The sequence below is a fragment of the Lonchura striata genome, chromosome 3 (assembly GCF_050655825.1).
Source record: "Lonchura striata isolate lonStrDom1 chromosome 3, ASM5065582v1, whole genome shotgun sequence".
Taxonomy (NCBI): domain Eukaryota; kingdom Metazoa; phylum Chordata; class Aves; order Passeriformes; family Estrildidae; genus Lonchura; species Lonchura striata.
The window spans coordinates 18,920,043-18,938,011 of NC_140705.1; the positions used below are offsets into that span (position 1 = coordinate 18,920,043).

General features: G+C 40.6%; 1 protein-coding gene across 4 annotated transcripts in view; it reads left to right on the forward strand.

Annotated features, from left to right (window-relative positions):
• The first annotated feature begins 351 nt into the window (after positions 1-351).
• PXDN (peroxidasin) overlaps positions 352-17,969 on the forward strand; it is an 87,188-nt gene continuing 69,570 nt past the window's right edge. For 3 of the 4 annotated variants that reach the window (XM_021551105.4, XM_085574564.1, XM_085574566.1), the window contains exon 1: positions 355-687. In XM_021551105.4, the coding sequence (XP_021406780.1) occupies positions 467-687 (221 nt within the window). In that variant the 5' untranslated portion in view covers positions 355-466. Of the gene's footprint in view, positions 688-17,969 lie in introns of all 4 variants that reach the window. The other variant, XM_085574563.1, reaches the window with a different exon arrangement.

A 17,969-nucleotide genomic window follows, 5' to 3' on the forward strand; every position in this document is an offset into this window, starting at 1 on the left:
TGCCCGCGGGGCGGCGCCCTGCCCCGCCGGGCGGCGCTCTGCCCGCGGGGCGGCGCCCTGCCCCGCCGCGGCGCCCTGCCCCGCCGCGGCGCCCTGCCCCGCCGCGGCGCCCTGCCCCGCCGGGCGGCGCTCTGCCCGCGGGGCGGCGCCCTGCCCCGCCGCGGCGCCCTGCCCCGCCGGGCGGCGCCCTGCCCCGCCGCGGCGCTCTGCCCGCGGGGCGGCGCTCTGCCCCGCCGGGCGGCGCTCTGCCCCGCCGCGGCGCTCTGCCCGCGGGGCGGCGCGGAGCCCCCGGCGGCGGCCGCCCACCCCTCCGCCGGCCGGGGCGGGCCCAGCGCCGTCCCCTCCTCCCGCCCGCGCGGGGACGGGATCGCCCCGCCGCCGACCCAGCCGGGAGCGGAGCGGGCGCGGCGCGGATCTGCAGGAGCCCCTCTCTTCTTCCTCCTGCTCCTCGCCCTCCGCCGGCAGCATGGCCCGGTGCGAAGCGGCGGCCGGCCCCGGCCTCTGCCTGCTGCTGCTGCTGCTGCTCCGCAGCGGGGGGCTCTTCCCCCCCGCCGCCGCGCAGCCGCCGCCGCCGCAGCGCGGGAGCGTGTGGTGCCCCAGCCGCTGCCTCTGCTTCCGCACCACGGTGCGCTGCATGCATCTGATGCTGGAGAGCGTCCCCGCCGTGTCGCCCCAGACCACCATCCTGTGAGTACCCGGCGGGGGCTGCCGCGGCGGCCCGGGGCGGTGGGGGGCGGAGGGAGGCAGGAAGGGAGGAGAAGGCGGAGGAGGGGATGGATACCTGGGGTGAGAGGCACTGGGGTGGGTGGCGGCGGAGCCTCAGCTCTTTGTCTGCGGTCGGGGGAGGGGGCCGGACCCGAGGCGGTGTCTCTGCCCGAGGGGCCCGGGCGTCCCTGCGCCGCTCCGGGGCTGCGCTCGCCGGTGCCGCTGCCCGCTGGGCGCCGCGGTCCGGCCGCGCCCGCGCTCTGCCCGGCTCCGGCGGCGTCGAGCGGGTCGGAGCGGTGCCCCCGGTTCTGCGGGGCTCTTAGAGGTGATGTTCTGCTTAGTGTACGGGGCTTGTGTCCCAGTTTAGTCGTCCCTAGAAGGATTTCAGTACTTTCTTCTTTCCGTTTGAAAGCATATTCAGGCGGCCGGAGGATCGACAGGGACATAGGTGACCCTTTCTGCTCAATTCTTAGACATGTTGGGGATGTACGAGCAAACCGGGACTCAGATCCTGGGTTGCCGAAAACTAACCCGGCTTAGATTCCTACAGGGATTTGCGAACATTAGTTAATAACCAGTTTTCTAGTTCAGACACAAATGTGTCAGTTGAAGTGCCCGGCCGGGCCGTTCCTCTGGTGACTGTTTTGGGTGGGATTGCATTGGTATAAATTTCAGTATTGCCAATGATTGATATTTAATTAACATTGATTTGACTGAAACAGTTACCTTTCCAGGCATATTTCCCTACTATAAAGGCAAAGTTCCAAATGAACATCACACGCTATTTTGTTTCGTGGCTTACTAAGAGGAACAGATTTGTTCCACTGACCTGCTTATATGTTACTTGGGCTCAGAAAGCTCTTGGCACCAGCCCTGCCCTTTCCTTACACACAGGCAGCCGTGGAAGCTGAGCAGAGCTTGGCCCTGGGAATTTTCTGCGGGGCCTCCTGTCATAAATTAACTTGTGACTGTCAGATATTTTCAAAAGGGGTCTATAAAGCCTTGCTGTGTTTCAGCTTCCAAGTATTATTTAATGTGAAGAGTACAGTCATTTAGCATTAACTGAGTCCCTCTTTGGCAAGAAGTGCAGGCTTTTGGCAGAATTGGATTAGTCCTGCAGTACTTGTAAACCTTTTAGGGAACAGTACAGGAAGTGGGTGGTTAATGTTTCTTACATTTGAAACAAAGTACATTTACAGAACACCTTTTGCCTTGAGATTACAGGAAACCGTGTAAAGCTGGTTTTGTGAATCATCATAAATGTAAAAAGAAGGGAAAAAAAAAGTCTTAGAATGTGGAGTCAAGTCTTGATGTATTGGTTTTGTCTTAAAGGTAGAAGGGTCTGCAACAGCAGAAAATATTAGGTTAAACCTCGCCAGGGTGGAGCTCCCCTTACGGTGGGTATTTATAATCTTGCAGTGAGTCAGAGGAGAATGTGTGAACAATGCAAGCATTATACACGTTTAACCCCACTAATATATCAACTTGTCTAGTATGCCAAATCTGAATTATCATTCTGGTATAATACAAGCTACCATGCTGCAGAAGTAATGTAAAAGAAGTTAGAAATATGTTTTCAGCTTGACAAAGAATGGTTATTTTCAAAATATGCCTGCAGATGACCTGCATTCTTCAAAACCTAGTGGTGACCTTACTTGTCATCTAGTAATGGGCATTATCCTTTCTGGACAACTGACTGGGGAACTATTATAAATAAAATAAGCAGTATTACATCTGTAAATACTCAGTTTCTCCTTCTGCTACAGTTCTGCTGAAAGGCTGTGAATGAAAAGGAGCTGGGTCAGAAGATAGTTGGGCAATATGAGTCTTTGGGACAAAGAACAATGGTATAATTTATTTAATAATCAGTAGTTTGAAGGTACCAATCATACATAAATAGCTTACCTGTTTTATATTAATTGCCTAGATTTAGCTGTAGGATATACTGTCAGAACAACTATTGCATGCCTGAGTTACCTACCACTCTTTTTACTTACCTGTGATGTTGAACTGTAGTTCTACACTGCAGTGTTACACTTCACAGAGGTAGTCCATCACCTACAGAGGGCTTTCTACACTCAAGAACAGTTTCTTTTTTAAGCATGAAAGTTAGCAGTTATTTAATCTCTAGTTTTACTCTCAATGTTTGTCTTTCAACTGGTGCCTGTATATTAAATGTATTTTCTTTAGTAGTAGTGTTCATAGTTACATAATTAAAAATAATAATTTAAATCAATCACCTTCCCTTTCAAAACAAAAATTTAGGAAATCCTGCAAAGTGTATTGCTGATGGATTAAGTCCATTTTTACTGGCATTGATAAATTCTACATTCTCATCTGTTATATTTCTTACTTACAACATAGATTGATTATGCAAGGTAATTTTGTAAAAAAATATTGCCCTAAGATTTTCCTGGTTTATAAGTATTTTGCTGAGTACTAGTTCTGAAAAATTCCCCATTTTGGAAGCTGAGTTGACTTTGCTCTATTTCACATATAATTTGTTACATAGATTAAAACAGCATGGGGCCCAGACCAATGGTGCAGCCAAGTGTTTTCTCCCACATATCAAAAATGTCTATTCCTAATCTCAGGTTCTCTTTTGAAAACTGTTTATAACATTACTGGTTGCTGACCTTGCCAGTGCTACTTCTGGCTGTACATTTTCTCACTCTCCCCTGCTTCTCCCACTTTCTGAGACTTCCCCTTTCCTACTGCACGCTGGGAATCATGGTTTAGATTGCTTCTGCAGGGTGGATTCTGACAGCTTTCTAAGCATGTGGTTTCACCCAAGGTGATATTGTTACCTGGGCTCTTTTTTGGACTAGGGCAAACATCCCAGTCCTGTGCCAATTTCCCTTAAAAATGGAGACGCACGTATAAAATGGTTTGAAAAACTACTTAATACCATAAATACAATCATGGAAATTTTATTTTATCTCTGACTAAATATAGAGTGCTTATTTTCACAGAAATTGCTGAAACATACTTAAATTAAACAATTTAAACAGTTGAGGAATGTAAAATTCTTGGTATCCCCTCTTGCTCTCTCCTCCTCCCATAATTGTATCCTTACACTTTTTTAGGGAATTTCTGTGTTCTAGAGCAATTTCTTGTATGTGGTGTTGATGATTCTGACAGGAGACCTTTGAAAATTGATGCAATATGTTACTATTTGTATCTAAACACAATCCAAATCCAAACCTGTCTAAAGACTAGCTACACATACTCAGACCAATACTGAAATTTGTTCACAGTTTTTCTTGGCAGCACTTCATTGCTCTCTTGTTTCTTGCTAGCTGTACGAACAAAATTGTATTTACTGCACTTGAGTCTAACAGATTGAACAAGAAAAGAAACTAATGTTCTGTTAATAGCAGAAAAAGTAAAATTTGACAAAAATAGTTGTCACGAAAGAAAGTGGACTTGATTTGCACTGAGAATGACATGCAAATTATTGAGAAGATTTAATTTTGAAATAAGTCATTCTGTATTTGCTGTGTGATTATTACTTTAGGTCACCTGCGCCTTTGGGTTGTCTGCTACGAATAAAATGCCTTTTCAAGATGCAAGTATAATTTTAAGTGATCAAACCTTAATAGGACTTTTTAAGTTGCAGACATTCCAGCTGAATGAAATGAAATTGAAGGCAACAGTCTGTGTTGCTTGTTACTGCTTTTGTTACATGATTCTAACATATTCTCAACATTGGATAGTTTAGGGTTTGTACTTTTTTATTTACTCATTTATCAATATATTTTAGTTTCTCGTTTGTTCTGTAGATGTCAAAGGGAAAGGGGGAAGTGTTAGTAGTTTAATTCTATGGTGACTTTCTAGACAGCTGAGTAAGAAGTAATTACACTTTTTCATCCCTCCATAAGAACTTTTGTTGGAATCTAATGTACATTCATAATGCTGGTGAAAACCATTACTGAGGCTTCCCAAGAGTATCTGTCTTAATGCAATGAACAACCCCACAACACTGAATTACACAAATCTCATCTATCTGGAGAAGATGTGAATCGCTAAAGAGGTGAGGGTAATGGAAATGTAATGACATTTTGCATTTCATTGTAGATTTGTGCTAACACTATACCTCTTAGCAGATGTGTTTAGGAAAATGAAATGGGTGATGTGTATGGAGACTGTCAGTGCAGGAGTCTCTGGGCTATTGTAGCAGAAATCCTACTGTTTGCAGATCTATTTGACATGATGCATTTTCAGCCCACAAACAACCATCCCATTTTCATCTGAAAATACAATGTCCTTGTGTTCCATTAGATCTTTGAAATCCTTCTGGAAAAATTCCAGTAGATTAAAATTAAGACAAAATAACATAAACACACCTCATCACTGTGAAGGGTGAAGAATTGCAATCTCAAATGTGGACTGTAAGTAAACTTGATCACTTGATGGGTAAACATCAACTTGCATGTAGGAGCTAGTCACAAGATAACACACCAGTAGATTTTATTCAAGATACAGGAATTTGTACATACTTAATGTTAAAAAAAGAAGTACAGATCCTGAGGACTTACTTGAAAGGTTTGAAAATAACTTAATACTGACACAGCTATTGGCACCCCTAGCTGGGCAGCAAAATGCAGTAGGTGCCAGTGATGATTTGCTTGAATGACACAGAACGGGGAGGTTAAAGCACAAGATTATTTCAATAAAAAATATCTTACATCTTCCTGCATTTAAGTTTTATGAACAAATAAAGAATTCAATTTGAGATTAAAACACCTACATTTAGGTGTCTATACACAGGAGTTTACATCTGTATTTGGTTTGTGCATTTCCCTTCTAATAAGTAGCAACTTAGCCAGTAAGTTCATAGTGCCTGGAGCAGAACTCAGCTCACTCAAAAGAGGACACCTTTATTGGAAATATTAATTTCTAACCTCAGACTAGGTCCCTCTTGGGTCTGTGTCATAGCTGCTTGCTCTCAGCCTAGGACATCTAAATCAACAACGGGCACCACTGGTCAGACAACTGAATTAATTAGCTACTCTTTGGGCAGTTTATTAATTTGTTTGTGCCTTCTCCAGCCCAAGTGTGGTGACTAGTCTTCTGTTGACAATAAAAGATGAAATGTCTGTATGGAGATGTTCGTATTTATTAGTCTAAACCAAAGTTTAAAGTATTTTTCACATGAGAATGTTTTCATAGAATTTTCAACAGAAAGAAATTACTTTAAAAAGTAGGCAAAGGAGTCATAAGTGAATTTTAAAAAATAGCTTTCAGAGTGCTTAAATTGTTGCTAAAAATTTTGTTTTCTCTCTATTAAGCTCCATCCTGAATCCCAACAAATCAAGTGGATACTGCAAATGATACCAATTCTCCCCAGCAAAGCAGCTGTGGAGGGTGTGTAGGATGGAAAGCCTGCTGCCATTCCCAGGCAGCCTGCTTGTAGTGCTGATGGAATGAGCCAGGACCAAGGCATGAGTGTGTTAAGGAGACATTTGCAGAGCTTGCAGAATGTGTTTGGTCATTAGCAGGGGCCAGAAGGGCACAGCATTGATAGTATTTGACATTTACTGGGAGATGAGAGGCAAAGCTGCTGAGGGCTGCAACAGAAGGCCCAAACGAATCTTCGCTTCGAGTCACTGGATTCGCTGGTGGGAAGATATTTTTGTATCAGCAGTATGTTAGCCCTCATAAAATTCTTTGCTGAAAAATGGGAAAATGTATGGAACAAAATAATACCCATCATTTACTGCAAGTAGCTTGCTGTACCCTTAACACACTGTCATCAGAGGAATACATTGCGGTGGTGTGTTTTTCTTTCATTTGATATTTGTTTAATATCTGTTTCCCCCCCCCAACCCCCCTTTCCCTGCCCCTTTCCCTAGAACCTTCCCTGTCATTCATTCTAGCCCCCTCCTCAGCTTCCAGATGTTAGTTCTGCCCTAAACTCCTCCCCTGCTATTCCCTCATTGGTTGCTGTTCCTACACCCGTCCTCCTGAGTTCTGTATAAAACCTTTGCCCCCCCGCCCGCCGGGGTCTTGGGGCTCATGGAATAAAACCATCTCGTTCCCCCCCCAAGTCCCGTGTCGCCTTCGTCTGTCCCCGCGCGCCACGAACTGAAACTGCAGAGCTTGCGGGGGAAAGCGGCCGCCCGTTCTCTTCCCTCACCGCCCAGCCTGGCACGGCTCGGAGTGCCGCGGCTCGGAGCGCATGCCGCGCCACAACATATGGTAGCGAGAGGATGGTTCCCTCCTTCGTCTTGTAAAAAAAACGGGCAAATTTGTGGGGGCGCCCGCCTCACAGAAGAAGAAGGAGGGAAGAGGAACATCTACGGCCGTAAAAGCTCTGCCGGATGCTATGAGGAGCTGAGCGCCGAGCGAAAAAGATTGAGGCTCCGGGACCTCTTTGTTCTCGCCATCTTCCCGCCCGGGAGCAGCCGCGCTGCACGGGCAGCCGGGCTGCAGAGCTTTTTGGCGGGCAGACTTACCCGAGAACACAGAGGGCGGTTTTGGCAGCGGCTCGGGGGAGCCTGAAGAAAGGCTGATCGAGAAGAGGTTCATTCCTCGGTCAGCATCTGCAGCGAGACCACCGGAGGCTGATAGTGGCCGAAACCAAGGCTTCGGGGACGAGTCTTGGTTTAACGGGAACACCCAGGCTTCCGGAAGGGCCAAAACCGGGAAGGAACATCCCCAGTTTTCAGCGCGACTTTTCCATCGAGTCGAGGAGAAGATTCAAGCCATCTCCGTCCGAGCCTGCAAGGTAAGGTAGGCTACACGGGGTGGGGATCGCCCCGACGGGCGGCTGGGTCTGCCACCTTTTTTTTTCTCGCGTTTTAACCCCCGTCTGCGCCCAGACTGGGGCTGTAGCCGTGCATGTCCCTGGCAAGCGGGTGGGTTTTCTTTTTCTGGGGGAAGCTAGCACTGAGTGCTATCCTTCGCCTAGTCTTCTGTGGGGACCTAGATTAGATCGCTTTTTCTTCTCCTCGAAAAAGTTGTCTTCTCTATCCTCCCCTCCCCATTCTGGGCTGGACGGAGGGGGTAGAAAAGACACCAGTAAGGATCAGCTAAGAGGGCGACACGTTAGCTATAGGAGCGTTGTTAAAAGGGGCCCTTTACACCCACGCATTGCGCCGACATCCAGCTGCGTCGGGCGGCCCCCCCCCCCTCCTATAAATTTCCCCTTTTTGCTTCTGTGAAGCTCCCTATATCCCCATCCCCTCGGACTTTCCTAAAACCCTTTCCTATCCTCCCTTGGGGATTGCTGTGGCCGAGCCGCCCCAAGTGCCCTGCCGGACACTGCTCAGGCCAAGTGCAGTGTATCTGGCACCCCTCCCAAGATGGCACTGGCCACGCCGCTCGGGACCCATTTTCCGCCTTGACCCTTCTTTTCCGCCCCTAGTTTCCCGCCAGTCCCATTTCTCTCCCAATAGCCCTGCACCGTCCCTGCACGAGGCTAGTCCCTATTGTGGGGAGGCGGGGTTGGATATTCCCCATCCTTCTTCGGGCTCGTCCTCTGGGGGGAGGGTCGGGAGGGATCTTCTCCCGAGGAAATGGAGCCGAAACCCGGGACTGGGGATCCGTCATTTTGTCTTCCCCCTGAAATGGCGGCGCCCCGGTCCACCCCTTACCGATACCCCCTGTTAATCATGGCAATCACTAATTAAGTGATTGTCTGATTCCCCTATCCTATTCCTTAATGTACCCTACCCAATACTCCTTTTTATTTAACTACGAATTCCTCTTTTTGCTTTTGATTATTTTTGAATAATCTGTTTGTTGAGTTATATTTTATAGAAAAAAAAAATCATCCCAGTTAATTAATACTCAAGATATTATGCCCACCTCTCAAACGGACATTCAAATTGAACAAACCACATCGCTATCCGCTGACTCTGCTTTAAAACAAGCGCCGTTATCCGCTGACTCTGCTTTAAAAATTTAAGAAGCTGAACATCACAAGCGCCGCGACGAAGCAAATTCTAAATCAAATAAAGTCACAAATCCTGCTGTGCTTTGTACCCTTAATTTGGACTTTGATTTAGGACAATTTTATATATTCCAGATGAAGTTTTTATATGTTTCATATGTTGTAATCACAATTAGTTTATCATTTTTTAATGTCTTTCAATTTATGTTTTTTTAATAATATGTAATGTTACAATTTGATTTTATATTAAGTTGTTTTGTTATAATTATAATTAATTCAGTCTTTTCTGATATTTTTTGACTTAAAGGCTGTGTTTAACCATTATTGCTACAGGAATCACTCAGCTACTATATCGCTTCAGGCTTGCTGCATTGCTGCGAAATTTAAAAATTTATTAGTTATATTTAGTTGATTTTTTATTATATTTAATTCCAATAATTCCATTTAATTATTTTATTTAAATTAGATAATTGTAATTTTAATCATTCTAATTAAATTTTAAAATTTAATTTCTGTCAATTATTTCAATTCTATTTCAATTATTTCAATTATTTACATTATTTTAAATTGTTACCCAAAGCAGCAAAACAGCAAGTTTTATACAGTCTTATGTCTAATTTAGAATATTACTACTCTTCCTGCCCTATAAATGCAATAATGTGTCTTTCATGTCCTTTAAGTAATTTACAATGTTATCATATGATTTTATATTATTTGCATGTTTTATTAATTTGCTTAAACCACAAAATTCTCCTTCTTTTTGTAAAGAAAAAGAGGGAGATGCGGTGGTGTGTTTTTCTTTCATTTGATATTTGTTTAATATCTGTTTCCCCCCCCCAACCCCCCTTTCCCTGCCCCTTTCCCTAGAACCTTCCCTGTCATTCATTCTAGCCCCCTCCTCAGCTTCCAGATGTTAGTTCTGCCCTAAACTCCTCCCCTGCTATTCCCTCATTGGTTGCTGTTCCTACACCCGTCCTCCTGAGTTCTGTATAAAACCTTTGCCCCCCCGCCCGCCGGGGTCTTGGGGCTCATGGAATAAAACCATCTCGTTCCCCCCCCAAGTCCCGTGTCGCCTTCGTCTGTCCCCGCGCGCCACAAACTGAAACTGCAGAGCTTGCGGGGGAAAGCGGCCGCCCGTTCTCTTCCCTCACCGCCCAGCACGGCTCGGAGTGCCGCGGCTCGGAGCGCATGCCGCGCCACAACAATACATTGTCATATATTACAGTGAATAAATATGATTTCTTGTTTTCATCTTATTTACTAAGATATATTTTTGAGTGGTAAATACTTAACATTTGAATATTAAAATGATAAATATGTGTTTATTTACCGAAAAGATACCTTTAATAAATAAACCCAAAGACCTGTTTGACCTCATATCTGTTTTTTGAGGGTGATGGAAAGCACAGCTTATGAACAAGTACATAGCAGCATATAGTTGTTTATACCTATAATAATTTGCAGATGTGGATTTTTGGGACTAAAGATACTTCCGTATTTTATGTAAATCTTGATGGATCTCTGCTCCACAAATTGTTTAACCTCTTTTTTTTTTTCCAACTAATTTCACTGTTAAGTTACATTACAACTTTCAGTGACAAGGAGTATTACACAAACTACATGGTGTAAATTGCTGTCTTCTGTTTGAAGCCTAAAAGTTGTTAGCTTCACTTAGTATCTCCCATTTCTTCTATTGGAAGAGACAGTGAGTCCTTGATCCCTCTCTATCATTCCAATGCCAGCTGTGATCTTTGATACTAAGTTTCTCCATTCCTTTCTTTTTAAAGTTGGAGTTTTCTCCGTGAAAGGTTGGTATTAATCTCTCATCATCTGGACTGTTGTTTCCCCACTCTGCTGTGTTTGGAGGTGAGGGAATTGTAACTTTGCCCAGTATTTCTATGGACAAATCTGGTATGAGGTTTCATGAATTAATCAAGGGTAGCTTAAGATCTTGTCTGTAAGTAGTAATGGTCACTTCTAGGCCTGCCATTTTATTTGTGAAGTTTGATTTTCTCCATATACATTATTTTATACAAATACTTGCATTAGGTCTGCATTTTAATAGCCATTCATGGACTGTTGACAGGTCTTTTTGCTGTTCTTCCTGGGTAGACTTTGTTAAAATAGATGAATATCATAAATAAAACTTTGTTCTTTCTGTGGTCATCACTCTTCCATTTAGGAATAAACTGAATAATGCACAACTCAGCACAGCTCTCTGTGAAACTCTACTGGTGACCTTTCCCAACTACAAAAATTCTCCATTTAGTGCAAACATCTCTTCATATGCTCGTCTGGACTGTGGAGTATTTGCTTCATAGCTGTTTCAAAATATTGTCTTCTAATTCCCAAAGCTTTGGGAGTTTGGACTGTTGTCAGCACAAGGTTTTTTGTTTGTTCTACTGAAATGTTTTAGAAAGCTATAAGGATTATACAGATCAGTGGATTGCTTTGTGTTGTTGTCTACATCCCCAATTCAAAATCTGTTTTAAACATTTTTCTGTCTTTCTGATTCTGTTTAACAGAGTCCTTCAGTGTGTCTGCTGTTACACAATTTTCCCAAACAACATAATTAAAAATGATGAGTTAAATGAGTTTTCAGCATTGCTTTGGGGAATTTAGGGGCATGAGGGACAGTGAATAAGAAATTTTTGTGTTGCAGAGACAAACATAGGATTACGTATTGGAAAGAGTAGGAAATGGATGCTTGGACTTGAGTAAATGTATTCTTTCTTTCTTAATTCCCAAAGGCAGCTGGTGGAAAAATAACAGGGAGATGCCTACCCTTACATCATAGGAGTGTCTCACCTAAAATGGTGGTAAACACATGACTAAGAGAAAAACATGATTAATAAATAGTCTAACCTCTTCCATTTTCTGAGTAGCCCCTACTGATTTTTCTCCCAGGTGAGGCCAGTGCTCATTAAGAGATGACATGGGGATATCATTAGCCTGCAGAAAACTTTGTTATTTAGGTGTTAAATAAATGTTAGGCTTGTTGCATGTGCTTATGGATTGCCCTACAAGTAAGTGAAGTTTAAATTGAAAGGTTGTAAGTCTAGCAGAAAAAAAAATTAGGAAATACAGCCAGTAAAGAACAGAGCTTGGCATGAAGATAGAAGGAAACTGCAGAAAGAAACCAACATAATATAACAGGAGAAATCAATATTGCTATTATGACATGAAAAAAAACCAGACAACTATTCAGGAAATAACAAAAGAAGAAGAGAAGTAGTGTATTTAAAATTGCATATTATTTTTTTTTTTAATTACAAAATAGTCTTTATATGAACATTTTACTGTGTGTAATAGGTAAAATGAAAATGGTAGGTTAATATTAATATTTTGAGACTCCAGTTCTATTTTGAACAACTGAAAAAACAGCTAAATTTTAATCTATCTTGATTCATGTTTTAATATGGTATTTTTTCAATTATTTATTTTTGTATTCCAATTTCTGAGACTTTCAAATCTTACTGTAGTTTGTTTACAGTATTTTGTAATCAAATATTTTGTACACTCTAGATCTAATCTTGCAGAACTCACGCATAGCTTTGTATACATGAGTAATCCTCAGGCTTCTGATTTTTCCTGGACAGGGACATTTGCTGAGTTTCTTTCCAGCAAGCCAAAGTGTTTACATCCTTATAGGAAAAGACTTCCCTTACAGAAAAGATCCATTTAAAAAGGTAACATTTAAAATCTGTATCACACAATCAAAACATTTAAAGTTGCTTGTCTTTCTGGTGAAGTTTATCTATAAAAAGAAGTTAGTATTTTAAATACTTACATGTATGTGTGTTTCTGTATATTTATATATACATATGCTGTATGTAATGTGTATATACAGATAGATATAGGGAAACAACTGAGCTAAATTGTCAACCATTTTTTCCATTTGGATTCAATAAAAAAACAAAAACCCAAACCAAAACAAAAATAACTTTAAAGGCTTTCTTATTGCAAATGTGGGCAGGGTTTCAAGACAATCCATAGAGATGGTTGCAACGAGAGCTGACTGAGCTGGAACGGAATGACTCAAATGTTTCCTTTTCCCTCCTTTGCTTATCAGACTGCCAAATTTGATTTCTTTTTGGTGTGGCATTATTACTGCTGCTAATGAGAGTCAAGTGATTCTTTTAAACAGAACATTGAATGTTTATTACAAATAACAGAGTCTCAAAATCTTGAGAAAGACGCACAGAGGAGAGATTACTGTGGTCTCATCTTCATGTCTTTTTGTTTAATCTCTGTTTACAAAATAAGCAAAGATTAGGACATTGAAGAGTTTGTGTAGTGGCTGGCAGAGTTTCTTAAAACTATGTGAAAGTTTGTAGAATAAAAGTGTGAAGTTTTATGCAATGTAGTGTTCTCTTTTAGGTTTTTTTTCTGAGTTGTTTTTTAAATTTGACTAATGAAAAAGATGAGCAAATGTTTTTAACTCCAAATTAGTTTTACTGCCTGTGACATTTGTCTCTTTTTTTGTTGTGACCTGTTGTTGTAACTTTCAGATTTTTTATTCTCTTTCCAATTGCCACTCCCTGTATCTTTCGGAAACATTTTCTTTCAGCATTCTTTCCCCTTAAATCACTTATTACAACAGACTGCTTATTGCCTGGCTGGTCTGAAAAAGGAAAAATATTACTGGGTAGACTGTGTTACCTTAACTAATGACTGTTTTTGGTAAGCAGGATGATGACTGCTAAATGTCAAGTTCTTTGCACTGTGTTAGCCAGACTGGATTTAACAGCATTTTATTAGCCATTTTGCTGCTGGTTTCCTGTGTTGCAGAAAAAATAAAGAATAAATGAGTCCTTTCATGCTTGACTGATCTCTAGGCAGTGTGAGCATTGTGACTGGGACAGCATGAAATTCAGTGCGGACTTCTCAAAACAGTTAAATTCAGAGTCCTATAGCCCCTGTCCAAGGTCCATCATGCTCTACAGAAGCAAATATTTCACTTTTACAAGATCTTAGTTGTCCACTTTGATATAAAATTTTACTATTTGGTGTCTCATGGTGGCTTCTATTTAATGATAGATTATAATGATAATCTGATTAATCAGTTACCAATTTTCACATCTTTAAATTAATGTCTTGTCATGTTTTTATGGTGAGAAGAGAGAACTTTTCTTCCCTATTTTTCCAAAATATTTTGAAAAATATGATGGGGAATGTGTGTTCTGGTACACAGATAACTCTAGTGGGCCATTCAACACTCAAATACAAATAAATGTCACATTACATTGTCTGCTAAGATAAACTAAAAAGCTAGATTAGCAGTATGATGGTATGACATATGTATATTAAAAAGTACATGGCAGGATACCTTTTAGGGGATATTTTGTCACTCTTTGGGACAATAGCTAATTTGGGTTCAATAAAGAAGTTTTGGTTTGATGGTATTTTGATAAACTCTCCAAGAAATTGGAGAGATTATAGTATTTATTTCTTACAGGCATAAATTGAATGGGAAAATCCAGATCTTTGCCTTTGGTAAGGTTCTCAGTCTCCAATAAAAAGGGTCTAGGTAATTGAGTTAAAGTGCCAGTAGAAGGAGAGGCTTATATCAGGCAAAGACAACTGCAGACCTATGACAGAGCTGTTAAGAACAGTGAGAGCAATTTGATTTTGTGAGTTAGTGGCTTGCTCTACATTAACTTCCTGATTTAATTTTATTGCCCTGGGAAAAGCTTAAGAAAATGCAAAAGCAGCTATGTAGGGGGTAAAATAAATGTAAATGTTTCCTAGTAAGACTTTTATGTATATCTAAAGCATGTTAACTTGTACATTGGAGACTTAGTTGTTAGGTATGTAAATAATGGCTACCAGACAATTATTAAAGGTCTGTAAGTACCTTTCTTAGTGTGGTAACATTTATCATTTATTTAAACCAATTTTTAAAACTAAGGATATTTTTTTTTCCTGAGTTGTCAATCAATAATCTAAATCACTTGAAATTTCTCAAATATTGATACATGTTGAAACATTTTTCTTGATTCAGTAAACAACAGTTTCGAAAACTTAGCCAGAAAATCTTCTAATCCTCTATTGTGATATGAGTATTTTCTTGGATGCTTTATACTATGTCATCTTTGTGTATTTTCTGGAGTAGATGTTTTCTTTTTCATATCCTCTATTTTACTTAAAAAATTTGATATATCTTGCATGGGAATAATTCAATACAAGATTTGGAAAGAGAAAAATACGTAAAAAGAGTCTGAGACCCAATATTCATTAGAGATTTCCAATGGAACAGTAATTAATTGGCTGAAAGCAAGGTTTATTAAAAAAAAAAAACAACAAAACAAACCAGCCTTCAGTGTCTATCTTTATATTGGTCATATCTGTATAAAATATATATATCCATCAATAGGTGTAAGATAGACTTGTCTTTTGAACAAATTTGTGGGATTGCCAAACATCTCAGATATCTTCAGGGGAAATTTTCTGCTTTTGATGAATTTACAATGTAAAGAACACTTAAAACAGATGACAGGTAGGCAAGTGACTTGTGTACAGCCCCCACACTCAGGTAGCCAGTTTTATGACTCCATGGCATATGTTTATAATCCCTTATTCATCAGAGAAAGAAATAAGAACTAGTTGTGGTTTTGCACTCACCATTTAACAATAGCAAGTTGAATTCAAACTAATCTTTTTAATATTGGTAAAATTTTGAATTCCCACTGTACATGGAACACAGCAATATCTGTGCAACCCAGATTCCTTAGATGAGAGTTTTTCTTTACCTTTCATGTACTTTTTTTTCCCCTCTGAATATCCACAAGGAATTATTTTGTAATAGTGCTAGAATAGAGCAAGTACCTGTCTCACATGTCAGACATCGTCTGTGACAGAATTTGTATCCTGGTTGGTTGGTTGGTTAATTAAATAACTTTTATATGCTTACTGGCTTTTGCAGGCTGACTTCACTCTAAAAATATCCATATTTCTCTGAAAGAATATTTCATTTTTCAGGAATAAATCTTCTAGACAGTGTAAAGAAAAAAATTCTTTTAGAAGGAGGTCATGATTCAAGTGGAATTAATTTATTTTATTTTTTTAACTTTAAAATTTGGAGATAGTTTGACATGATAGTAGACCTGTAAAATAAATTGGTTTAACATCCAGATCTATATATAAGAAATTTCTCATAACATCAGGATTTGTAAATCTGGTAATCTTTGGGGATTTAAAATTTGGGATTTGTTTTGTTTTTTTCTTGATTGGTGTCTCTTTCATTATGTAAATCTGTTGGTTTTAACTGCATAGTGATGAAGCTTCAGTGGCCAGGAAATAAAATGTTCATTCAGTTCAGGCTTATCTGTAGCTGTATGGTTTGGACATGGGCAGGACGTGCCCCTCCAGAGACCAGAGCTCTGTATGGTCTTGGGAAAGATTCCAGCCACAGGACTGCTGTAGTGGCACAGCATCTGACACCTGAGGAAACTTTTACCAGTAGAAAGTTTTTCATTTAAATGCTGAGTGCTGGGTTTGTGGCTTGCAGCCTTCAGCCTCTTCAGTCCTTGAAGTGTCTTAAGTATTTGTGGAAATCCCAGCCATAAATTGGTGTTTGCATGCCTTTGGATCAGAGGGTATATTTGTGCTTCTGACCACTCTTAGAGCACTGATCGTTAAACTGTGGAGCCAGAGGATTCTTGTGCAGTTGAACTTAAAATTTGGTGATTAATATTTCTGGGAAATAATTTTTTCACAGGCTTTAAAGCCAAATATATGACATAGCAGTGGTCTTAGTCAAGTGGAATACTACTAATTTATACATTTTCAAATCATGTAGATGTGTTTTTCAGTAGAAGAAACATTGGAAGAATCTTTTATTCAAAGCTGGAAATTAATTGGTAGATATATGTGAATTGAAACTATTGAAACTAAGATTTTGGTAGATATATGTGCTTGAATTGCAAATATTGAAACTAAGATTTTTAAAAAAATTGGCTGCAGATAGTAGACTTTTTTTACTATTTAGATTGCATATTAAAAGAAAATAGTAAGTCAAATGTATTTAAGTAGCTGGTCTATTTAGTATATTAATGCTAGTATACACCTACTTGCTTTCTTCCAACTTTCTTTTTTAATTTACAAAACAGAGATTGTACCTCTTCGCAGTAAAACAAAACAAAGCAAACCAAAAATAACTCAGAAACATCCTGTGAAGGCATCTTGGCTTTCTTTTAGCCAGCAGTAGTTGTTCACTCCTGTGCGTGGTCTTCATCAGTTCTCAGAGTTAGCTGATAAATAAGCAAGGGAAGAACATTTGGTTTCAGTCTGAATAATTTCCCTGGTTTGGTGGTGATGTTTGAGAGAGGGGAGGAGCTGCCTCCTGCACAAACCAGTTGACCTGCCCCTGGGGCCTCATCAAACAGGACCTGCCCTCAGAGAAAAGCATAAAATAAGCTGAATCTGTGGTGCAGCTTGAAGGGGCAGGTTTGGGCAAACAGGGAACTCTTAATACCCCTTCTGAGAAAAAGCCCCCTTGCACTTTGCTTCCTTGCCAGGGATGCAAGTGCCAGCAGCCCCTGCTCTGTGCTTCCCTGGGCTACTGCACCCACCTGCCAGAGCAAACATGCTACCTCAGAATTGTCTGCAATTCTAACTTCCACAAATTAATTTTTAATTAATGTCCCCTCTACTGAGTTGTTATGCTAGATATTTATTATTTGGATATTTTAAACCATCTGATATTCCTTAAAGGCAGGTTTGTACTTAATTGAATATTTTAGAGATAATTCTGGTATTTTCATGCTACTTTGGCAAGAGTAATCAAATATTTGAACTTTTTTTTACATACACACTAGGTCAAAAGTCTTGTTCTTTATGTTTGAGCTGAGGAAAGACCCCTTGAGAATCAGTTTGCAATTATGTGTTACTGGGCAGCATGGCTGCTCTCCATGTGGCCCAAATGGTGTTTATATGGCCTGGGTATAGCTAGTTTGTATGGGGTAATAAAAGCAAGAATGTAAGTTGAAACCTGTTCAAAATAGAAAAATCAGATTGAGTTATAACTTTAAAAATGGCATTACAGTGTGATGACTGAAGAAGGATAAACTTGGATTTTATTCAGAAATTACCTTTTTTGTATTATGAACAACATGAAGTGTGTAAAAACATTACTGAAGATACCAGAAAAAAGAATGAAACATCTGCAGACAGAATATTTTGCCAATAGAGTGGAGTAATTACAGAGAGATTCATAGAAGAGTGCTTTCTAATTGATTGTTGGCTTAATGCTGCCAGTATTAGAACTGCTAGGAAGAGGGTGCATGACAATGCAAAGTAGGTGCGATCTCCTGAGGCCACTGGAATTAAAAATACTAACAAGACTAGTAAGATATACTTTGAAATT